The following is a 26187-nucleotide window of genomic DNA, read 5'->3' as shown; positions in this document are numbered from 1 at the left end:
TCTTTAGAGATATAATGTTCCAGCAAGTCTGCTTAATCAATTACCAAAGAAGCATGTCAAAATTATTCAGGAAAATAAGATTTTCTTATCAAGGTGATAAAATGTTGTGTAGCAAAAATGAGTACACCCTCCTAAAAGTTACTAAATAAAACTAAATAAAATTTTTCTGGTGTAAGTTTAAGGCAATGTTTGATCAACAGGTAATTATGTTGAACCAAAATATTTAAAGAGAAGTCATTTCTTGACAATTAAAAGTGTTATATAGCCCATTGAATCATTCTCAGACTTAATGCTGACAACAATGAAGCACTTGGACTGTCAGGAGACTTATTTCTTAGCACAAAAGAGGACAGTGCTACAAGAGGATTACCAAATCATTGTTTTAAGTGTGAAAATATAGCAAAAGTAACACAGAAATTCAAAAACAATGGACTTGTGACAAGGCCCCTGAAAATAATCAGGCCTTCATTTTAAGCTTTCATTTAGTGATGAGGGATTTTTTTGCTAGACAAAGAGCGGGAGAAATACGAGTGTCTCAGAGCAGGACGTAGCCATCATTTCAGAAGTGAGGGGGACAGAAATGTTGGGTGTAATACCAGTTTTTATCTGACCTTTGTCTAATTCATAGATTTTTTTTATCTCTTTTATGCTTTTAATTTGAAATCAATTTGCTTTTAATGAGAAATCAAATACACTGCTGAACAATAACCAATATCTAATATTTGTTCCCTATATTTTATGATTAGTTTATGTACTACAAACACTTGTGCATTAAGTCCTTATGGATTTTATATTAAAAAAAAAGAAAAAAAAATGCAGTAAAAACAGTAATATTGTGAAATATTGTTTTCTATGTGAATATATAGTAAAGTGTAATTTATTCCTGTGATCAAAGCTGAATTTTCAGCATCATTACTCCAGTCTTCAGTGTCACATGATCCTTCAGAAATCATTCTAATATTTGATGCTCAAGAAACATTTCTGATTATTATCAATGTTGAAAACAGTTGTTCTGTTTAGAGAACAGTTGTTCTCTATATTTTTGTGGAAACCATGATACCATTCAAACATTTGTGGTAAGATAAAAAAAAAAAGAGATATTAACACTTTTATTCATTAAGGATGCATTAAATTTATCAAAGTGACAGTGACAATAAATGCAAATAAATGCTGTTCACTGAACTTTCTATTCATCAAAGAATCCAGAAAAAATAAAAGTATCATGGTTTCCACAAGCAAATCATCAAATCATGCTAAATTCAGCTTTGATCACAGGAATAAATTACATTTTAAAGTACATTCACACAGAAAACAGCTATTTTAATTCGTAATAATATTTCACAATATTACTGTTTTTACTGTATTTTTTGATTAAGTAAATGCAGTCTTGGCAAGCATAAGAAACTTCTTTCAAAAACATTAAAAAGGTTGTCAATTAGCACTGCAATATTCATATACTTTATTGTCAATAAATACCTTGAGATGGCTTGAAAAATACAAATTATTCATATATTGTCGCAATCGCGTATGTTATTGTCTTCACGTTTCATCAGTCACATTTCTGCATTTTATTCAGCTGCTGCTACAGCGAATAGCTGAATTATTTCTACGAAACCGTTTTGGACATTCTGTGAGAGAGCGCCCTCCGGCTTCTGGTATGAATGAAACATATATTACACGAGATCGCCTCATTTTACTGAAGAATAAAACGACAGGTCACGCAAAAAGTACGGGGGACGAATTTACACTTTATTAAAAGTGTGGGGAACACGTCCCCCCGTCCCCCGGGTATTCTACGCCCATGTCTCAGAGCCAGCAAAAGCTATGAAAAGAGTGACAGTTTATCTTACAGAGTCAGATGCAGCCTGCAGAAATGACATGCATGGTTGTTGTTCTCACTGGAACTGCCTACTGTAGCCAAAGCACAATAAAGTCAGTAAGCCATTTCCAAAGCCCATATTTATGAAATATAGATTCTGGGAATCAATACTCTGGTCTCATGAGACCAAATCAATCATTTTGGATCTAACAGCATCCAAAATGTTCTGGTGTTGCTAGAGGAGGAGTACAGTGAGAAGTGCCTGGTTCCCACAGTAAAGTTCAGAGGCAGTAAAGCTCTTATATAGGGATGTATGCGTGCTGAAGGTGTGAAGGAGTTGTGCTTTATCAATGCTGTCATGAATTCACACACCACTGTGTAATTTAGTACACAAACTTGAAACAGAAGATGTTACCCTTTCCTCATTCCCTGCATTGTTGGGCATTTTTTCAACATGACAATGAGGATATGCATTCTCCCAAGGTTAAAAACCTTCTGTGGACATGTATTACACTCAATCTTAACACTCTTGAGCACCTGTGGGGGATTCTGTAGAGATGAGTTGAGCAACACTCCCCATTAAAGATCAGGGCATTTAAGGAGCTCATCATCCAGGAGTTAAACAGGACAGATGTGACAATTTGTCATGAACTTGTACACTCCATGCCAAGAGGGGTCAGAGCAGTATATTCAAAATTATGGAAGACATAATAAGTGCTAGAATATTATACATTTGTTGAATTAAAGGTGCAATATGTAGAAATTTATGTCCGCTAGAGGTCGCTAGAGGCCTATTCAAAACAAAGGCGTAGCTTGATGACGCCAAGTTTGAGCGCGGTATCTTTGGACATGTGGTCTTCATCTCACAGCTGGTGGAAAAGAATCGGGATAGGACTCAGGAAGAAATCATGTTCATGGATGCGATTATTAACGTTACTGTAGTATGAAGCAGAGCAGGACCGAGTGTTGTGGGAGCTGAACGAGGCCGCTGGAGAGATTGCGCAACACACGCCTCACGAGCAGCGGGACTTTTATTATGCCACAGTCGCCGGCGCTGCTTCCACTTTTCCGGTCATGAGTATGAGGTAACACAGCTCTGTTTATCATATTAGATACATTTGAATGTGTTGAAAATGATGTTATAATGTTACTCTGCGTTCGCTCGGTGGCTGCTGTGAGACACTGTTACACACTGCAGTAAACTAGATCGATTTTAGAATATCATATTAAATGCTGGATGGCTTGTGTTGATAAATGGCATGCAATTAATTTTAAAACGTATTGTAGACAATTCTGTATTACTGTTACTAAAAATAAAGCTGCATCTGATTATGCTATGTTAGCTACTTGACAAAATAGTGTTTTTCTCTGAGGCATGGTAAAGCATGGTACTCGCAAAAAATCAAGAAAATTAGATTTAAACACTAAGATTAAACGTGTTGAGCTATATAACAATAATTAGTTTTCTGTCTATAAATATATCAAAACAGTTGTTCCCTTGTCTATTAAAACATGTAATGTATTAAAGCGTCTTTGGTGTTTCCATGGTTTCTACAAAATAAAACCGGAAACCGAGGGTAACGCGGGTATGACGCAATTGACAGGCGACTCCTCACACGTCCCGGAGCCTTGGTTAAAATTGCAATTTTCTCACAATTTACAAATAGTTGCAAACATTTGGGATATTGTAAGTACTCAAGTGAACAAAATATATAACACTGACCTAGTGGTTTTTGGATATTTTACTGGAAAAATATTACATATTGCACCTTTAAATCTAGGGTGTACTCATTTCTGCAATCCTTAATTTAAACAAAATTGGCTAATTTACTTATTTTATGGCTATTAATGACATCTATTTCTCAGTTTTTATTATGTATATGTTTAATACATTTTAGTTTTGCCATCTTTCCATGAATTGTATTAGAGATCATAAAGAAAATACATCTTTTGTATTTGTTCAGAGGGGTGTGCACTGTAAATATTATATATATATATATATATATATATATATATATAATTTATTATCTTAATGAAGGAAAAAGTGTAATACAACTTGAAAATAAATCAGCCAAGTAACAAGATGAACACTGCAATAGAATTACAGTAGTATTACAGTAATATTAATAATAAAGTTATTTTCAATACAATCGATAAATTAGGAAACATCAGACCACTGAATGCCATGATGTAAAATATATTTAATATTTTTTATTAATACAATAAATGCAGTGTAATAATATACAATAATAATAATATAAAAGGGATACAGTAGTTTACCACACACATACACACATTTCTCAAAATATCCTCTATGTTCCACAGAAGAAAGAAAGTCATACCATTTTGAAATGGCATAAAGGTGAGAATTTTTATTTTTTGGAAATGATAAAAGTTAGTGGTCAGCAAAAGGTAAGATCCAAGTAGGCAGAACAGGTTGATGGGCATGTCACCTCCGTCTCCTTCCGTCATCCATCTAGCACTGAAAAGTTCTCTCTGCATATTTCTTTGTGTCTTAACCTCAAGGCAATAAATCAAAGAATTAACTCTGCATGTATAACTGTGTGTGGTGTGGGAATAACTGCTGATCTGTCACAGGAGCTTAATGACAAGAGTGACTTTGTAGGAGGTAAAGGAAGGACACACACAAAATATTGCAGCAGAACAGTCGGGGATTTTGTATCAGCCTCTCACACAAATCTCCTGAATGGCCTCCACAAATGCGTAGAAGGGGAGCTGGAGGGCGGTTGTGAAAAAAAAAAAAAAGCTGAAAATACCTAATATCTCTCCATGGACACGCCACAGCCTTGTTCTGTTATCTCTCTCTATTCATTTATGGATTATTTTTGGAGAAAATTGTGACTTTGTGCCAGAACTGCAGTCAACAGCATTGAAAATATCTTTTGATTTTTAGGTGACCTCATCTCCCAATTGATTTTCCTCGATGCTTGTAATTTATCATTAGCTTTAAACAAACAAACAAACAAACAAATAATAAAACACAACAAGTAGGAATAAGATAGTTAAATTAGTTTGTTATTTCAAATGAGATTAATACTAAAGCTATGGTGCAGCAGTTACCATGTGTTCATGTGGACAACGCAAGTTTAAAGGGTTGGTTCACCCAAAAATGAAAATAATGTCATTTATTACTCACCCTCATCCCTGAGGTACTCTATATATATGGGAATGATGATGGACAGAGGCCAATCGCTAAATTTGGCCAGGATGCCAGGGTTACACCCCTACTCTTTTTCGAAGGACATCCTGGGATTTTTAAGGACCACAGAGAGTCAGGACTGTTAGGTTAGGGTTAGTATAATAAGAGCCCATCCACATGGAGACGCGCTTAGATTATTACATAAAAATTTTGTATCGTAATGCCGCTTTGTCCAGATGGATCCGGCGTTTTGGGAGGCTGAAACCGCGTCCCAGAGTGAATAAATCTGAAAACGACACCCTTGCGTTTTCATCTGTACAGCCAATCCGTATATTTTGTGAAACGATAATGCCATCACTCCATGTCTCGACCCTAGTCAGACACCGCTACGTCACGTAACAACAACAACAACAACAACAACAACAGCGGACTACATGCTTGTGTTCGTGCCGCAGAAGCTACTGAGCCTATTAGCTTTACTAATGTAAAGCTTTATTTCTAAGCTTTACTCAAGTTTGTATACAGCCGGTGCGTTCCAAATGGGATATATCGCCCTCCGAAGGGCACTTCGGAGTTAAAACAATCATGGCCGCCATATTGAAGGGTCGTTCCAAACCGTAGTGCTCAAAACTGGCCACTTCAAAGGGCCCTTCGGAGTGAAGGATTTTGAAGGGTACAACTGATGGACACTTCGGGCCCCCATGATCCTTTGCACAGGGAAGTTGTTTGACGTCACAGAATGGATACAGGAGGCTCGGAGTTCGATTTTACCTATAAATGTATGTATAGTATTTTTCTATACTACTGTAATATTTATACGAGTTAGATTTAGTACATTATTATGATCAAAACGACATTGTACTTCAACAAAAATACTTTACAGCTCCCTTTATCAGTCCATTCAAATGTTTAAAATACATAGACACAATATACAATATGGTGATAAACCAAAAATAAATAAATAAATAAACTAACGTTAAGCAAAGGGTGCAGCTTGCACAATCTCCTCCTTGATTGTCTCGTTAAGATGACGCAGAAGTGCGTTCCAAAAAAAGAGTTTTTTTCACCCCTACACCCTTCATCCCTTTGAAGCTCTCACTCCGGAAGGTAAACCCTTTTAAGGGATTAGGGCATAGGGATGAGCCCTTCCGAATGGAACGCAGGGAGCGTGTATGCTCCAAGTCTTATTCTCCTGTTTTTAGTGTATTTCTGTGGCAGAATTACAGCGCCACATACTGGTCTGGCATGTATACTACATCGTTTTGAGTCTGTTTCAGTGGTTCCGCAGATATTTCTTGAGACGAGGAAAAAAAAAAAAGAACGGATAGGGAAAGCTCTGGCTTCATGTGGATGTGGCCTGAGTTAACATCAAAGCTGACATGTTATAGTCAGTATAATGACTGTTGGGGAAGCATCAAAGTAAAGTGATAGACAGTCCACTAATAATCGTAAAGTCACTTATAGTTAGTAGAATGTCTAAAGTGGACCACCAAAATAAAATTATACCACCTTCTTTCTTCCTGATGGTTTCCTGATACTTTCTAACAAACCTGTTTCATAAAAGAGACAAAAATAAAAAAATTAAATTAATTATAGTGCATGTGTGAATTCCGGTGCTGAGTGATGACACATCACAAGTTTCGAGTTTCCACAAAGAGAAAACTCTGACAGTTCACAGAAAGTGTCCTCTTTCACACTGACAGCACTTGTATTGCTCCATTAGGAAACGTTCCTACTGCTAGATACCTAATATTATTGGTGGCCATGGCTTTTTAAAATCTGTTTTTAATAAATGAGATGCATTGGCAGTAAAAAAAAAATTTTTTGACAGGGAATCAATTTTCTCGCTGCTGAAAGTTCACATTATGCAGAGGAAGTATCTGCACATAAACTGCAGCAGCGCGTAATACATCATATTACAAACAAGATGAACAATTATCACTCAGAAAAGCACCAATTTCTGACACAGGTTTCAATGAATCATTTATTTTTCTATGAATTTTTATTAAATTTTAATCCCTGTACACTACCATTCAAAAATTTGGGTTCAGGTTTTTTAAAAGTCTCTTTATGCTCACCAAGGCTGTATTTATTTGATACAAAATATAAAGTAAAAACATTATTATTGTGAAATATTATTGAAATTCCAAACAACTGTTTTCTATTTTAATATATTTAAAATGTAATTTATTCCTGTGATCAAAGCTGAATTTTCAGCATCATTACTCCAGTCTTCAGTGTCACATGATCCTTCAGAAATCATTCTAATATGATGAATTGATGCTCAAGAAACATTTCTTCAAAACTTTAAAAATGGTTGTGCTATTTTTGTGGAAACCATGATACATTTTTTTCAAGACTCTTATATAAAGTTCAGAACAGCAGCATTTATTTGAAATTACATTTTTTTTTTGTAACAATATAAAAGTTTTCACTGTCAATCTTAATCGATTCAATTTAATACATTCTTGCAGAATTACAAGTATTAAAATCTTACCGACCCCAAACTTTTGAGCGGTGTGTGTGTGGGCAGAGGAGAATTATATTCTCGTTTTACAGCTTGTATCTCACAGGAGATGGATCACATGAGCTCCACTGACTGTGCCACATCAAACTGCTGCTCATTTGCATAAAGACATTTTGTTTTTTTACTTTGCCGTCTTTAGAAATAAACTCTCGTCACAAATAGAACTGCAAAATAAACATAGCTAAATCACTGTCATTATAAACACCCTCTACAGTTACTGTAGATCACTGATCAATAACCTTAATTCCACTCAGTTTCTTAGCAGCGTCACATGGGTCATTTTCTTAGTCTTGGGCTCATTAGACCAGACTAGATGAAACCTTCTCTGTACAAGACAGTGATCATCTCCACTGTCACTGTGCAATCTGTCATTTAGCTGGCTAGCAGTTAGCCTTTGCCCAATCCATCAGGGATTGTGTGCACTCCAATGTCAGCTGGACTCTGAAAAACATGCTTGCTGCTCACAGGGTTGTTTATGTGGAGCTGGAATCATCTGTCTTCTATGCAGTAGCTGGCTTTTGTTAGCCTTAAACTGTTTATGCTTGCATTGACATGCTGTATTAGTCATATAAAATGTCTGAAAGAAGGTGCTGAGAGCTAAAAAGAATTCATGGCAGAGACGTGAACATATTCCACACTGGTATTTTGGAATGGAATGATAATAAGCCTTAGACATGTGGACAAAAATTAATGTGAACTTTGTGCTGATGGTTTTATGGGATTCAAGTGTGAAGGCTTAACACAAGCCAGTGGCATAACTGAAGCAATGGTAATGGATTTTGGGAAGGATAAGGGTCAAAGGAATAATTCACCCAAAAATTCTGATCATTTACTCACCCTCATGTTGTTTTAAACTCATACATTGCTGTTTGTGTACATTCAAATAAGACACGCCATCAGGTTTCAGATTAATCACAGCAAACGACAGCTAAATATACAGAAGTAAGAAAACAGATCAGAAAAAAGTCATATAAATATAACATGAGGATGAGTAAATTCTAACATATTTTTATTGATCCAGCAATATGTTGCGAGTTCAGCAAGACTAATCCAAAATCGACAGGTTAACTGGGTTTGTATTCTGCAAAAAAGAAAGAAAAAACATTGACATTGAGACTGGCCTTGGATGTATTTGCTGCCATCAAGTGGCCCACTTGTGCAATGACTTCATAAAAAAACAACAGTAACCTTTAGCCTGCAAGTCAAAAAATTGGGTGTTTGTTATGACTGCGTTTAAATACTTTCCCACAATCCTTCACTGCGATTTGAACCCATTATTTAGTTCAATCCGACTGAGCTTGAGCTTCTCTGACTCAAATAGCAATGCTTTTGAAATTACAGTACAAAGTCAGCAGTTGTTACTAGTTATACTTACTGCTAGTTCTGTCAATAACGAGAGACATGTCACCACACCATGTGAAGGGGGCGGAGAGGAACAGAATCTGACAAAGTTCCCCTGAGTGGACGAGATCAAGAGGAAAAGCTGAGTCATGTCTGCCTGGAGGGAGCGCTGCGCTCCTTCCTGTTCCTTGTTTCCCCCATCTTACTGGAATCAACTCCCTCCATCAGTCCTGAGGGGGGAGAACCTCCTCACTTCCCTCTTTCTGCTGGAATAAGTTCTCCATTAAATCAATTACTTTTTAAGACACTATTGCTAATTTGCAATTCTAAAAAAGCCTGAAAACCAACATTTTTAATCTCTTAATAAGGAGATAAATTTTGGTGTTGAACTGCATAAACTGTCTTTAAAGTCAAATTTTCATTAGCTTATAATATGTATTCTTTGCACAACAAATCCTGGTAGAATAATTACAGAACATTTTACAACAGAAACCTGATTGTGACATCATGTAGTAATCACTCAGTCATCAGTAAAGCTTTGCACTCAATTATTTTAGGCACATTTACATCATTTTGTATCTGTATAATAAATATAAGACTCGCTGTCATTTTCTATATTCTAACCATTGATTGACGGCACTTTGTTCAACAGAAAGTTTTGCAATAATTGCATCTAATACACTAGCAAAAATCCTGCTTAACTTAAAGGTGCAGTAGGTGGGAAATGCTATTGTTAGCCTGCTAGCATTGAAAGAATACGACCCTCCCTGCAAATCACCGTCCAAAGCCACGCCTCCTCCAAAACACATGAATGTGCACACACACACACACACACACACACACAGCTGCTCTCGGCAAAGCATCACAAGAGACAGCGTTAAACTACCTCATATCTCAAAGCACATGTAACAATAATAATGAACGTAAAAACCACCTTAGAGAGCTTATACCTGACTGCTGCACATTCATTTCAGTGTTGATACTGCTGACATGCATGATTCAGAGTCTGACTGCGGTTAGTCACGGGTTGCCATCTCTTCATTACGGTAGTTATGATGTGAACGCAGTACAAGTTATTTGTTTTGATTCGGTAGGAACTGTAGCTGGCTGCTGTTTGTTTGCGGCGCTCCATGAGTGAGGTTTGTCTGTATAAACTCTGCATTAAAGGGTTAGTTCACCCCAAAATGAAATTACTCACCCTCATGTCGTTCCTAACCTGTAAGCCTTTCATTCATCTCCGGAAAACAAATGGAAAACTAATCCATATGAATCGAGTAGTTTAGTCCAAAAATTTTCCAAAGAGACTCGATCACTTTTTATGATGAATAGATTTAATTGGTGGATTAGTTTTCCGATCTCTTTATGAACTTTTTGAAGTGTCAAAGATCAAGCTGCAAAGGTAGTCTATGGAGGGACATCCATCTCTCAGATTTCATCAAAAAGACCTTAATTTGTGTTCTGAAGATGAACGAAGGTCTTACGGGTTTGGAACGACATGAGGGTGAGTAATTAATGACAGAATTTTCATTTAAACCCTTTAAAACGTGCTGATGACGAATGATGTCTGCGTGAATGGTGCGCGAGGGTATGTAAAAACATACATTGACAGGCAGGTCGGACATCATATTTCAATCGGACCAAATATAATGATTGGATGAATATTTGGTCCTACACCTTCCACAGACGATACATATTTATAAAAACACATTCAGACCGTTTAACATAGTGATTGCTATCAGGATATGAGGAGACTTTCAACCAGTATAACAAAAATGTTTCTGTAGAGAATCACCTATTGCACCTTTAAGTTATAATTAACATTGACAGCAATTATGCATGTGCTAAACTGTCAGATGTTTTAACACACTTTAACTCACTCCATAAGGAATTTTGCAGATTAACCAGTTTTGCTCTCCTTCCCTCAAGTGCGCAAAGAATTTCAGTTTTTCAGAATTTCAAACTCGCTGAATTACTACGACTTCTGACTTCTTCACACACTGCAGCAATGCTTGACATACGGAAACCCACTATCACCTCAAAGTAAAAAATTAAATAAAACAAGGTAATAAAATAACTTTAAGAAAGAATCACATAACAGTGAAATATAAAGGTGCAACTGCAAGAAATAAAGTTACAATTTAAAGATAAAAAATTGCAATTGCAATATATAAAATCAGTCATATTACAACATACACAGTAACATTATATGTAAAGTTATATTGTAAGAAATAAAATCACAGTAAAGATAAATAAAGATCACTTGTGGCATAAAATTGCAATTTTATTTTATTTTTTACTCTGAGGCACAAACAGACTTCAATACTGACATGGATCAGGGTTAGATATCACTGTAGAAATAATGTGAATGAAATGGTTTCATCAAAATGAACTGGATTGCACTTAATACGTTATGGGTATTGGGTATGAGAGTAGTATACGACTGCATTAAATTTACATTTAAAAGATATTTATACTTTTAAGGACAGTGGTTTGAAAAGAGCCAAAGTCAGTTTTATAATAAGCTGCTTTATTTGGGGGCTGAGCATACGGAAAAAAATAAGTGGTAACAAGATATTGAAGCTAACCTTTAAGCTAATTTCTGACATTTCTGACATATTCTTTTTTAAAAAATATTATTTACAATTTACAATAAACTAACAATTATAGAAGAGGATTTTTACCAGGCATTTGCTGTAATATACAGTATATTTTTTAACCTGAGAAATGTATGCAAAAATACTCTTAATGCACACTATTATATTCAAAAATTTCGAATGCTTTTCAAAAGTAACTCTAGCTTGAGAAAAGTTAGTGCATACTCAGGAACTGCTGGTGTCCGTGACATTGAAGGTAACCCAGCTGCCAAGCCAAAGACGGGTTCGCAGAGTCTGCATAAGTGTCCATATGGTTCTGATGACAGGTGACCCTCGTCCCATGTTGATATCCAGGTCCTCCACTGTAGTAATCACGGCTCTGATCCTCCCAGTGCTGACCGAAGTGTCCACGGTTCACGTGTTCCTGACTGGTGGTGGTGCAGTGGTTGTAGTGTTGAGATGGTGTCGAGTTTGATGTGTCCTGATACATCTCTGTAGAGACTGTGAGCTCTGGCTGATGGGGAATGTAGTTATCTATCGGTTCCTGGAAAGTTCCGGTCTTCCTGGGCAGGGAACTGTTCTCTTCCGGCTGCCGATAGCACTCCGTATGAGTACACGGAGGTGGGTGCGGTTCTGTATCCGAATGTGTTCGCAGATACAAAGACAGTGTTGAAATGTGCTGGATGGCGCGGCGGAGCGTGGCGATCTTGGACAGGCGCTTTCCACTAAGGTCGTGTTTGAGGACCGTGCGTAATGCGTTGAAGGCCTGGTTGTAGTCCAGAATGCGCTTCCGTTCTCGGATGTTGGCGGCGACTCTCCGTGCTTTGGACCGTTTAGGCCGAGTTCGGCCCTTAACCGCTTTGACATCCTCTGTGTCACTTGGGCCGGATGACATTGAGCGTTCTGAACGAAGCTTTCCAGGGCTTTCGTTGTCACAGTCGTCATCCGGACCTAAAGGACAATCCTCCAACTCATCCTCTGAAACTTCAGATTCTGTACTGGTGCTGCCCAAACTCATCGTTGTTCACTTTTGTCTACTTCAAAATGCAAATCTCAGCCTTGGTATGAGAGATGAGAACTCTTACGGTCCTGTGTGAACTACAAACAGTTATCTTTGCAAAACATCCACATGTTGAGATCTTCTCCTCACCTACCAGTTCGGATCTGTCAGTCTCGGAGAGGGAGAGAGGGGTTTTTAAACGCAATCTGTAGATGTGTCACGTGAGCCAGCTGCCTATAAGCAAAGGTGTATTCTGTGTTTACAAGTGCCCTCCAGGCAAGTGTAGACATCAGTCATCAGGCTTTGACACACCTCCTCAACACACAGGATCTGATCTTTTCAACCGTACCATGCCGAAAACGAGGAATGGCAATTGCAGAGTTGACAGATGCACGTAACTCTGCGTGTGTGAAAATTAGGCGTTTTGTGCTCGGTTTTGACTCTTTGACAGTTGCGTATTGATATGTTTCTTCCTTATAAATATTATGGAATCACGGTTCATTCTTATGTTCGTAAAATGCAAAAACAATTCTCACTATTAAAAATAAAGGTTCTTTATTGGCATATAGTTCCCTGAAGAACCTTTAACATCCATTTAAGCTTTCCATTGCACAAAAGGTTCTTTATATTGGAAATAATAAAGTTTCTTCAGATTATTAAAATGTTCTTCACACAAAGAAACATATGGTTCTTTTCAAAAAAACATTTTACTGAAAGGTTCTTTGGAGAACCCATGGTTCTTCTACGGCATCACTTTGAAAACCCCCTTTTGGAACCTTTATTTTTATTTTATAGTTATTTGGGAGAACTACACCTTTAGGAAAAAGGGTTCTAGAAGAACAAGATGATGGGTTTTCAGTTTGTAACCAGTAAAATCTATAAACATGTTGACAGTCTGTGAAGTTGAGCTCAAGAAAACCTGTCAGAAGCTGCTTTGAAAGAATTTTTTGACAGTCACAGATTTGAAAATCAAAAGGGCAGGAATAAAGAACCCTAATCCTCAACACAAACGGTTCTAAATAGAACTACAGATTACAACAAGAACCTCTACAGAAGACCATAACTATGAAAGTGCTGAGAAGTACAAGCCTGCGGTGTAGAATTCCCAATTCTGAACCATGGTCATTCATAATGCATAAATGACAACAGAGCAAAAGAATTTCATTGCTAGTTTTCCTCCACCTTGATCCAGATAGATTGTCTAAGCCGTGTCCTGGGTGTTGAGAGAAAAATTGGAACATTCATGACAAATTACAGCTTTATCAGATAAGCCTCTTTTACCAATTTGCCTTTACACCTTTTCTCTGCCAGAGGGATGGAAATACACTTATCATGTGTCACATAAACTCTGTATCTCTGTATGCTCACAATTAGCTGTTGTGTATTAAGCGATTACTGGCCTTCCTGGGCTGCAGCGAGGGACAGTGTAATTTGGTTGTCTGCAAAGTCATAAATCTAATGTGTGCTTCCTACGGGGCAAGAACAGACAGTAGCCACCTCACTTCAAAGCTGGGGAAAAGGAACACAGATATTTTACAATTATTACCTGTGATGACTGTAAGTTAAGGGCTTCGGTGCTGTTCCCTTTTATTCTCACTCACAAACAGCTTGTGTATCCCCTACTTGAACTCTCAGGTTTGTTCTGTTTGTACTAAAAGTGGGCAATATTGTAAAATTTTAACCTCTTAGTGTGAAAAAGAAACGGCAGTATTTTTCCAACCACCAAGTCGTAATGTGGTCTTGTCTCTAGATAGGTTTCGCAACACATTTTGCTTCAAGACCAAGATTTTACATCAGACTCAACACTCAAAACTAAAATGCCTGTACAAACAAATGTTGGAATGTATTAAAATTAATAAAAGTAATATTGATAAAATCATAATTAAAATCATGAATATTATGACAAAAATAAAAGATATGGGAAGAATTTTCTCCTCCTCATTAAAATTTGACAAACCATGATTATATTGTTATTGCATAAAAAAATTACTCTAAACAAAACATTGCTGGCTTTGGAGTCATCCAACTAAGAAATGTTTGCATGGAATGTAAGCCAGCATTTTCCAACATTTCTGAAGAAAGGCCAACATTAAATAAAAAAAAATATAAATATATCTTTCTTACGCATATAAAATTATTAAAATAAAACTAAAATTTCTTGTGTTGGGGCCAGTAAAAATGTTGGCAAGACAAAAACAAAAAATCGTAACTCCAGAAAACCAACTTTTTGAGCCCTACCAAAAAAATGTTCTACTTTTTCTTTTTAGATGCGTTGAAATTTCAATTTACAGCCTCGCTTAGTGAGGATTGGAATATTGCACAAGTCACTCTATGATAATTAACTGAATAGTAAAAAGCCACAATAAACTGAGGAAGCCACTAGACAGACCTGCCGTCAGGTCATAATGGCAAAAGCGTCCCATCTTCTCTTGGGCTGTGCCTGTTTCACAGGTGACGAGCCTCCAGTTAAACCAGTGGCTCAAGAAAGCCACCTAACAGCTAAGATCATATCAGCAGTGGGTGGTGGTGCAATAACCTTTAAGCAAGAAATGAGGCGCCATTTCGGACATTGCTTCCTTCCTGTCCAGCTTTTACTGCCTAGTTATGACTTCAGCCATCTAGATTTAGGGGTTCGACTGTCATTTTACACACAATACAATCGATTAGCTCATATTAGACCAAAACTACAGTGACAAAGTCATTTTTCAACCAAGTTTTTAATGTAGCACAATATTACTAGCAGCACAATTACCTGGAGCAAGTCTATTCAAACATTCATCAAGTCTAATCTTATTGCACCTGAGGCTATATACATATTTACAACCCCTTAGTTGCTGAGAGTGGTTCAAGCCATTTAACTACTGTATAACATGTTTTTGACTGATAGATGTGTTGATTTGATGTCCCTCATGGGCGTGGGGTGTTTTCCAGATCTGCAGTGAAAGGCAAATCGGTTTGTGTTAGTGGAAAATATAGTTGCTTAAGTAGGAATTACAACATCCTCTTCCTTTTCTTGTTCTGCAATTATAATCCAAAATGCAGGTTTGTTTAAACACAGGGCTCTGTATTGTATCATACTGTGTTTGCTCTATAATTTGAAATTAGTTGTAAAATGCCACAACCTTTGCATGCTAATTATAGGCTGCTTTGGGATTTTACACTCGAACAGGAATAAAATCAATGAGACTTTGGGTGGTGGACAGCTCTGTTGACCTGGTAAACATAATAACACTTCTGGGTAGAAAACACCAAGGTAAGTAAATTCGAAAAACAGAACTACTGCAGCCAGACAGAGGAGAGCGTGGGAATGTCAGTGTAATTGTTTTTGCCGCTTTTTCTCAATGGTTATGAGAGAAAAAATTAGGGGTCATGAACACAGAAAGGAGAGGCCGATGTACTTGGTAATTGAGGGGTTTGTTTGCAAGGTTTGGGAACTAAAACACTTAAAATAACAGGATTTTCTTCTTTTGCAGGTAATACATGAAATAACAATCCATCTAACAGACCTTTTACCTATGAAATAATAAAAAAAAAGATAATTGTGACTGTTTATCTCACAATTCTGACTTTTTTTCCTCACAATTGCGAGATACAAAGTCAGAATTGCGAGTTATAAAGTCAGAAATGTGAGATTATATCTCGCAATCCTGACTTCTTTTCTCAGAATTGTGAGATACAATTTGCGAGTTATAAAGTCCAATTCTGAAGAAAAAGACTTACCTTTTTTCTCAGAATTGCGAGTTTATCTCACAATTGAGTGTTATAAAGTCAGAACTGCGAGATATAAACACAATTCTGAGAAAAAAAATCTGAATTGTGAGTTTATAACTTTATATCACGCAATTCTGACTTTACATCAGAAAAAAGGACAGAATTGCGAGATGTAAAATTTCAATTGTGAGAAAAAAAGTCAGAATTGTGACATAAAAAGTCGTAATAACCTTTTTTTTTTTTTTATTCAGTTCCAGAAACAAGCTTCATTTCATCAATGTCCAATTTTTCTCCCAATATCTAAACTGTCAGCCAAAAAGTGCTTTATAATGGTAACTGCTTTGAACTGTTGATGGTCATGTCAAAGGTTAAAGAGCACCCTTGAGCTGGACACTTAACCTGTACTGCCCCTCACAACAGTAAGACTGGATTCCCAGCACATCAACTCCATTATTAGCAAAGCAGGTTGGGCAATATTCAGAACTGAATTGAGAATGCCTTTTAAATTGCAATTTAAATTGATTTTGAAATGAGGTAGCAAACAGGATGCAGAATTGAATTTAAACACAAGGAAGTAAAATATATTAACTGTATAACTGTAATAACTATAAAAAGCAAAGTCTGAATGCTGGCATGACCAGCCTTGTTTGACAGTGACAGTAAAAAGTGTTTTTAAAGGTTGAACAGATGAATGGATAGGCAGATAGATCGTTTTTAGCCAGCATCATCCATTAGGTTTACAGGATATCCTTTAACCTGACACACTAACACTCAATAAATTGAAAGGGAGACCATTTTTCAGTTCTGAATTTTTCACAACCCTGTAGTGATGCAATATTCGCACCAGTTCACAAAATAAATGTGCGTTTCATTTTCTCAACCACCTTGAATTTCTATTAAGTCAGTTGTTCCACTCTGTGACTCTGATTCTCTGCACTCCACAACCAGCAGTGTGTGATTAATCTGTAATGGAAACATTTGCACACTTGAATCACCTTACTGCCCCAGACTAACTGATGTAGTCCAACACATAAACATTGATGATTTACAAGAATGGTTGGCAGATTAATTGTCTTGTACTGAGAACTTCAAGCATGCTCTTAAAACCCATCCCAGCCTAGTCTTTTTTTGACGAATGGGAAGACACTAGTAATTATAAGTCGCCATGTATAAATCAAGGTCTTTTTAGATAGCCGTACACTCACTGAGAGAACTAGAGGTAGCTCGGCCATAACTGTGAATTGTCTACAGATTTGTAAATCTTAAGTCTGAGGTTAGATAATGAGAAGCTGCTTTCTGGCAGTTATTAGAAGACAGTGACACAATTATTTAGATACATGTTTTTAAAGGGGTGGTGAGGCTTGAGAAGTATGCAGGGAAATTAGAGGTCCACGTGGAAAACATGAATTCGTTATGACATTCTTTGGAACATTTTTGAGCTCTATGTCACTGTAGGATACCGGCCACTAATGCTTTAATGAAAGTGCTAGCATTTGTGATTTACTATCTTTAAATTTGTTCACGTCTCTTATAACTGGGAAAAAATGAAATGAAGCTAAAACACATTTCATGACTCCAAAAGTACCAAATAGTAATTCTTTTGTGTTCAGCAGAAGAAAGAAATTCATACAGGTTTGGAACAACTTGAGGGAGAGTAAATGATGATTTTGGGTGAACTATCCCTTTAATATTTGCTAACATTTTATTTTGATGGTCCTCCAACAGACATTCTACTGACTATAAGTAACTTTGCAAGAACATGTCAACTTATTCTAACCCTAACCTCACATTCTACTAATACTCTAATGAGAGAAAGTTGACATAGTTGCAAAGGTGTAACCAACTGACTGTCGGTTGAAATATTAGAACTAAAAACATCGACATGACACACTCATGGGCATCAGTCACTTCACTGAATACTTGCTGGCTGGGACATAAATAATTATTATCTTACGATCCATCAAATCCACATCATTTGAATATCACAACATCGATGTCTGTCAAAAAAAAAAAAAAAAATAACGTGCACAATACACGTTAATATTTACGTGAAGCAAAGGGCCATGAGTTCATGCAGTTGCTGGGAAACCCACAGTACCGGATGTTTTGAATGTGTCATCGCTTTCCAAGAAGAGGGAGAAAATGGTATGATAACGTGCATAATACATAACGCACATGAGTATAAATTTGTTCTTCACTCGCTGCAATTGAATTGGAATGATCCGAGAAATGAGTGAAATATTTCACACTGCATGCTAAAGAGAATAAACGCCAAGTCAATTGAAAAGCTTTGCCAGGTTAGTGAACATTGTTCAACATGTGTTGGTTTTGACAGACATTGTTTTTGCACAAACTATTATTGACTGTCTTTTTTTTTTTTTTTTTTCATAATTTTGGCAATAGATGAACTGATAAACAGGTGATCTTGAGATAAGTCCCTGTAGTCGTCCAATCTGCATGCTGATGTAATATGCATTATAAACTTAAAGGGTTAGTTCACCCAAAAATGAAAATAATGTCATTAATTACTCACCCTCATGTCGTTCCACACCCGTAAGACCTTCGTTCATCTTCAGAACACAAATTAAGATATTTTTGATGAAATCCGATGGCTCAGTGAGGCCTGCATAGCCAGCAATGACACGGAGCGTTATTAATCTTTTGTGTTGAATCAGCGGTTCGGAGCGTGTGTCAAACTGCTGAAATCACGTGACTTTGGCGCTCCGAACCGCTGATTCGACTCAAAAGATTCATAACGCTCCGAAGCTTCATGAAGCAGTGTTTTGAAATCGGCCATCACTATATAAGTCCTTATTTTGTTTTTTTGGCGCACCAAAAATATTCTCGTGGCTTTATAATATTAATATTGAACCACTGTACTCACATGAACTGATTTAAATATGTTTTTAGTACATTAATGGATCTTGAGAGAGGAAATGTCATTGCTGGCTATGCAGGCCTCACTGAGCCATCGGATTCATCAAAAATATCTTAATTTGTGTTCTGAAGATGAATGAAGGTCTTACGGGTGTGGAACGACATGAGGGTGAGTAATTATGACATAATTTTCATTTTTGGGTGAACTAACCCTTTAATTGATTTTTATAAAATGTAGTTTGATCACTATCTTCTCAGTTGTTTAAAAGATTAAGGCAATTATCAAAAATGAATTTTAATTTTTACATGATTTGTTACATTTAATTAGCCCTTAGCAGATTTTGACTCATAAATATGTAAAAAAAAAAAAAAAAAAAAAAAAACCCTAAAATAAAATAAACTGACATCTATACTCTTATGTGCATTCCTGAAGCTTTAAAAGACACAAAATTAACATCATTCAAGGCTTCCAACCTTTCTTAGTTTGTTTTGATTCGATATGCTGTTCATTTAGGGGGTTCCCAAACCATATACTACAATCGCTGCAGGCGCATGTAACAGTGTAATGGAAATGTCTAGGACCTCCTCGGCCCTCCATTCAAGCCCTTGTAAAAGAGTACAACAGTACATTGTTGACACATGCCTCTTAATCTGCTCTCGCCCTTGTAAGTTGGCACGGCTGCCTGAGGTTTGATGAGGGTATGGTAAAGATGGTGTTGTGTCTTGTCAGGGGAGGATGGGCTGATCTGTTCGTTCCCTGACTCACCATCCACAGCACTGGCTGCTTGTGCTCCATCTACAGCTGTAAAATTAAGAGGCGGCCCAGAAAAATGAATCACTCCCAGACAAAGGAACCAATCCGAGCTAAATAAACAAGCTTTCATTCAGTCTTCTACCAAGACAGATCTGTGTGGATATTTTAAAAAGTCACTATGCAATGTAACTTACAAGCACAATACATTACATTTACAATTATGCTTTTAGAAAATGCTTCGTCAAAGAGCCAATAACATTTGTAATACACTACCGGTCAAAAGTTTGGAAACATTACTATTTTTAATGTTTTTGAATGAAGTCTCTTATGCTCATTAAGGCTGCATTTATTTCATAATAAATACAGAAAAAACAATAATATTGTGAAATATTATTACAATTTAAAATTATGGTTTTCTATTTTAATATACTTTAAAATATAATTTATTTCTGTGATCAAAGCTGACTTTTCAGCATCATTACTCCAGTCTTCAGTGTCACATGATCCTTCAGAAATCATTGTAATATGATGATTTATTATCAATGTTGGAAACAGTTGTACTGCTTAATATTATTTCATAACCTGTGATACTTTTTTTTTGAAAGAAATTAATACTTTTATTCAGCACGGATGTGTTAAATTGATAAAAAGTGATAGTAAAGATTTATGTTGTTAGAAAAGACTTATATTTTGAATAAATGCTGTTCTTTTTAAATGCTGTTCAATGAATCCTGAAAAAAGTATCACAGATTCCAAAAAAATATTAAGCAGCACAACTGTTTCCAACATTGATAATAACGGAGTATCAAATCATCATATTACAATGATTTCTGAAGGATCATGTGACACTGAAGACTGGAGTAAATTCAGCTTTGATCACAGAAATAAATTATATTTTAAAGTATATTAAAATATAAAACCATAATTTTAAATTGTAATAATATTTCACAATATTATTGTTTTTTCTGTATTTATTATGAAATAAATGCAGCCTTAATGAGCATAAGAGACTTCCTTCAAAAACATTAAAAATAGTAATGTTTCCAAACTTTTGACCGGTAGTGTATGTAATGCCAGGTTTATTAGACAACTATGATAAGGAGAAATGCAAAGAAGAAATAAAAGTTTGTGTGTGTGTGTGTGTGTGTAAGTGCATTGGTTTTATATGTACCGGTTTCTAACAAGCCTTTTTTTTTTTTTTACATTCTGCTGTAAAACAAAATCTGATCTTGCTCATCAAATTAAATGTGCATGAAGACAATACAACCCGGATCAAGATGAAAGATGTCTCAGTCAGTACTGCTATATTTGTGATGGGCTTGTCTCCATGGTGACAGTCAGCGGGTGCAAGAGTCAAACTGACTTTTTACAACCTGCACCTCATTTTTTCCACGTTTGACATCAAGTAAACAACCCTAATGATTTCCCTTTCAGGTTTAACAAAGCGACGCACCTTAACATCAGACTACAAGTCTTCACAACATGCCACAGGCATTATAATTATATAATCATGTTTGAATTGATTCGTACGTAGCAAATTCTTAATATTCACATTTGTTTTTGAGAAGGTACCAGAACATTCCAGAAGAGTGAAATATGAGCTGTTAATGATACTAACTGGAGTTCAGATGAAAGCGTGTTGACAAGACGCAAGGGATATGAAATCATGCTGGTCTTTCAAGGGCTCAAGGCCCGTCGCCCCGATACCTGTATAGCAGCATTACAGAGTCAGAGGACTAGCATTATTTGAGCCAGCTCTCTGCAATTAAAAGAGCCAGCCTTTCACTCAAGGTTTGCTAGATTGCTAGATTAATAGAGCCGAGTTATGTGATTTATGCTCTGGCTGGAGTCTGTGTTTGACACAACTTAAATGCGATGACATGGCCTGTAGGTAATGCCTGTTATGGTCTAGGAATGTAAGCTGTAACCTTTCTCTCATAGTTCAGACTGCCCTGAAGATATATGCATTATAGTTACCTCTAAAACAATTTTACCTACCTAAAACACTATTCAAAATTTTTTCATCTTTCCCATTCAAGTATCATTTTATACTGAGAATGATTTACTGCACATCTATATGAAAAGCTGTGCATTTTCTTTGAAACTTATAAACTCATAGCCTGTTATTTTCAGCTGAGATAGTCCAAGAGATTCATAGAAAAACACATTCTGACATGCTCAGCCATAAAACAGCTTTCTGAATAGACTATTAAAACTGCTTTTAAAGTCACATCGGTGTCTGACAAACAACTGTATGTGCGATGATTGGAGTTGTTTTGCTCAAAGGTCCACCAATGCTGATTACGCAAGCGGGAGACAATTCTTAACCTACAAACATGTAAAAGTGAAAATACAGTCTAAAGAGATTTTGAAAAGGCCGTTTTAGTTCCACCTATGACCTTTTTTAGTGCTTTCAAAAAGTACTAACACACAGGACTGGATGTTCAAAAGTCCCCAGAGGAGTTCACAGAGGTTGTTGTCCATGTCACTCTATCCTGATAAATCTGACCACCTTCAAAGGATTCGGACATTCTAAACATAGTTGAGGAATTTCCCCTGGTTTATTATAATGAATGGGATGCCAGACTCATTCTGTAAAAAGATTTTATAAACCTATGTTCTTAAAACTTAATAATATAACTTATATAGAGATGTGTGTGTGTGTGTGTGTGACTACACTAAACATACTGATTGTCATAACAGGGTTTGTCTGCCCCCCTCTGGTTAATTTAAGAGAATGCATGGAATTTAAACCATCTAAATGAGCAAATAGGCTTCTTGTAGCACACTATGATGGAAAAACATATACACAATTTATTATAAAGTATATTGTAAGACTATCTGATGGTGCACTATCGTTCAAAAGTTTGGGGTCAAAAAACTTTGAATGTTTTTGAAAGAGGTCTCTCATTCTCACCAAGGCTGCATTTATTTGTTCAAAAATACAGTAAAACAGTAATATTGTAAAATATTATTACAATTTATTTAAACATTTAATAATTCTTATTATTATCACAGTTGTGCTGTGGAAACTGATACTTTAGGATTCTTTGAATAGAAAGTTCAATAGAACTTCAGTTATTTTAATTTTTTTAAAAATGTAAAGGGATTTACTGTTACTTTTGATGAATTTAATGCATCCTCATTCCTCACTAAATAAAAGTACTGATTTCTTTCATTAAGAAATCTGACCCCAAACAGGTAGTGTAACATTTGGTTTACACTTTGTTAAATAGACAGAAATAAATAAAAACAGTTCCACTCAACACAATTTTCACATCTATGCGCGAAGGACTCAGGAGAAAATAAATGATTAAATCTCAAAGGTGATCACGTCCTCTTTCCAATTAACTGTCAACAATTCCTCAGAGAACGAACAGAACCTGCTCCAGATTTACAATCTACCCCCACTCCGCTAGTTAAACGAGAGCTGGTCCAAAGTGCAACATTCTAGAAGGATACCATGGCTATCTGTGGTTTGTTCTAACACCTTGACCTCTTCAAGTTTAAATAGACATGCAATTGCTTTTTATAAGCATTCTGAGGTCAGAAGTTGGCGGTTCAGTACAAGATATGTGCAAGTGTCAACCAAACTACTGTACACATCGAGTGTCTACCTCCAGCCAACTGTACCAAAACTGCACAACAACAGTGGTGGTTTTTCATTTATGAACAAATTTATATTTTAAATTAATATTTGGTAACACTTTATTTTAGGTTTTTTTTAAAGGATTTTAAAGCTACTAAAAACATCTTTAAATCAGTTCATGTGAGTACAGTGGTTCAACCTTAATATTATAAAGCAATGAGAATACTTTTTGTGTGCCAAAAATAACAAAATATCGACTTTATTCAATAATATCTAGTGATGGGTGATTTCAAAATGAAGCTTTGAAGCTTTACGAATCATTTGTTTCGAATCAGTGGTTCAGTGCGCCAAATTCACATGATTTCAGTAAACGAGTCTTCGTTACATCATAAGTGTTTTGAAACTTCAATAGTTCACGTGACTTTGGCATACGCGATCCAAACCACTGATTCGAAACAAATGATTCGTAAAGCTTCAAAGCAGTGTTTTGAAATCGCCCATCACTAGATATTGTTGAATAAAGTCGCTATTTTGTTTTTTTGGCGCACCAAAAATATTCTCGTTGCTTTATAATATTAATATTGAACCACTGTACTCACATGAAATATGTTTTTAGTACATTAATGGATCTTGAGAGAGGAAATGTCATTGCTGGCTATGCAGGCCTCACTGAGCCATCGGATTTCATAAAAAATATCTTAATTTGTGTTCTGAAGATGAACGAAGGTCTTACGGGTGTGGAACGACATGAGGGTGAGTAATTAATTACATTATTTTCATTTTTGGGTGAACTAACCCTTTAAGCCGCCTTTCCACTATTTCTATTATTCCCGCATGCCATACAGCTAAAGCATTTCGCCCTCTAGTGGCAGTCGCTTGGAACTTTCAAATTGGTCATGAAGCAGCCATTACACTCCATAATTGTAATTGTCACATTTTGCTCATACCTTAGATTAAAATAAATCACATTTGGTTGGACTGTTGTATTCAGTTTAACCACAAAAGTTTTCAACGTACTCAAAGCTTAAATTGGTTCAGAATATTCAGCATACGCCACGCAGCTCCCGTACTACTCTCTGTTCATAAACGACTTCCGTTTGCAGTTTGTCAGAGAAAAAGTGAATGAAAAGTAAACAAATAAAATGAGACACAAACTAAACGAACACATCTCACACAAACGTTTCAATTCATCTTGCGAGTGGGTCTAGTTCATAACTAAGAGAGAAAGATGGTGGAAGAATTACGAATGTTAAAAACTATATTACCACCCCTGACGGGATCAGCCGAAAGTGAAAGTAGTCTAAAATATTTAAATTATATTCAATATTTATATAAGTAAATAAAAAATGTAAAAAAAAAAAAAATATATATATATATCAGTTAATTTCGTTGACGAGTAATTTGTGGAAGATGCGCACATTTGAAGTGTAACGTGCTGATCTAACCGTGGGAAACGCGGCGCTGTTGCGCTCTACAGGCTCGTCCAGCAGCGCTTCAGACTGCTTCACAATTAATGAACAGCGCACATTTATGCCAAGAGATTGCTTACAAGATAATGTTGATGAATTATGGCAATGTTTATTACACGATGTTTATATGGTAGTATGTTTTAGACGGTTGTAAGAATGCATATTTTCAATTTTTTTTTAACAAAAACTATAATAGTACCTCAATGATAAGTGTGTCAATCCCTGAAAAGTACTGAATTGAGCTCTCTTTCGTGTCTTTTTGCACTTAAACGGTCAAAAAACGTCAGTTTTGGCGAGTAAAGTACAGTTTGTTGTCTTAAGTGAACATAAACAGTTTGGAGAATATCAGATGTGTATCAGTGTATTGGATCTGTGTATTGTTAGAGAAATGATTACTTAATGCATTACAGTTTAATTAAATTAGATTTTAGTCGACTGTAGAAGTCTACTGTAGATTTAGTCGACTAAAACTAAAAAAAAACAATTTCCGATGACTAAAATATAATTAAAACTAAATGGCATTTTAGTCAAAAGACTATGAATAAAACTAAATCAAAATTTGCTGTCAAATTTAAAGGGTTAGTTCACCCAAAAATGAAAATAATGTCATTTATTACTCACCCTCATGTCGTTCCACACCCGTAAGACCTTCGTTCATCTTCGGATGTTATGAATCTTTTGTGTTGAATCATGATTCGGATCGTGTGTCAAACTGCTGAAATCACGTGACTTTGGCGCTCCGAATCATGATTCGACTCAAAAGATTCATAACGCTCCGAAGCTTCATGAAGCAGTGTTTTGAAATCAGTCATCACTATATAAGTCGCTATTTTGTTTTTTTGGCGCACCAAAAATATTCTCGTGGCTTTATAATATTAATATTGAACCACTGTACTCACATGAACTGATTTAAATGTGTTTTTGGTACATTAATGGATCTTGAGAGAGGAAATGTCATTGCTGGCTATGCAGGCCTCACTGAGCCATCGGATTTCATTAAAAATATCTTAATTTGTGTTCTGAAGATGAACGAAGGTCTTACGGGTGTGGAACGACATGAGGGTGAGTAATTAATTACATTATTTTCATTTTTGGGTGAACCAACCCTTTAACACTGGATTAAATTTGAATTGATTGTGAAAATTCAATGAACAATTCAATGTCAATAATTTGTCGCCACCCACTGGCAGAAAGGGGCACTACAAACAAATCAGTGAACAAGGAGTTTGCAGACATTAAAGCAGGGATGGGCAACGTCGATCCTGGAGTCCCGCTGCAGAGTTTAGCAGAAACCCTAATCAAAAACACCAGAACAAGCCAATCAATGTCTTCAGGACTACTAAGGC

General features: G+C 36.2%; 1 protein-coding gene across 1 annotated transcript; it reads right to left on the bottom strand.

Annotated features, from left to right (window-relative positions):
- Nucleotides 1-11257: 11257 nt before the first annotated feature.
- LOC127496287 (class A basic helix-loop-helix protein 9) lies at nucleotides 11258-16336 on the bottom strand. The gene has a single exon (XM_051864112.1). It carries the CDS (start codon nucleotides 12457-12459, stop codon nucleotides 11656-11658), a length of 804 nt encoding a protein of 267 aa, XP_051720072.1. The 5' UTR covers nucleotides 12460-16336; the 3' UTR covers nucleotides 11258-11655.
- Nucleotides 16337-26187: the final 9851 nt, after the last annotated feature.

This window comes from Ctenopharyngodon idella, chromosome 15 (genome assembly GCF_019924925.1).
Source record: "Ctenopharyngodon idella isolate HZGC_01 chromosome 15, HZGC01, whole genome shotgun sequence".
In the NCBI taxonomy this organism is placed as follows: domain Eukaryota; kingdom Metazoa; phylum Chordata; class Actinopteri; order Cypriniformes; family Xenocyprididae; genus Ctenopharyngodon; species Ctenopharyngodon idella.
The sequence above is the reverse complement of the archived record's forward strand: the minus strand, read 5'-3'. Positions and strand labels throughout refer to the sequence as shown.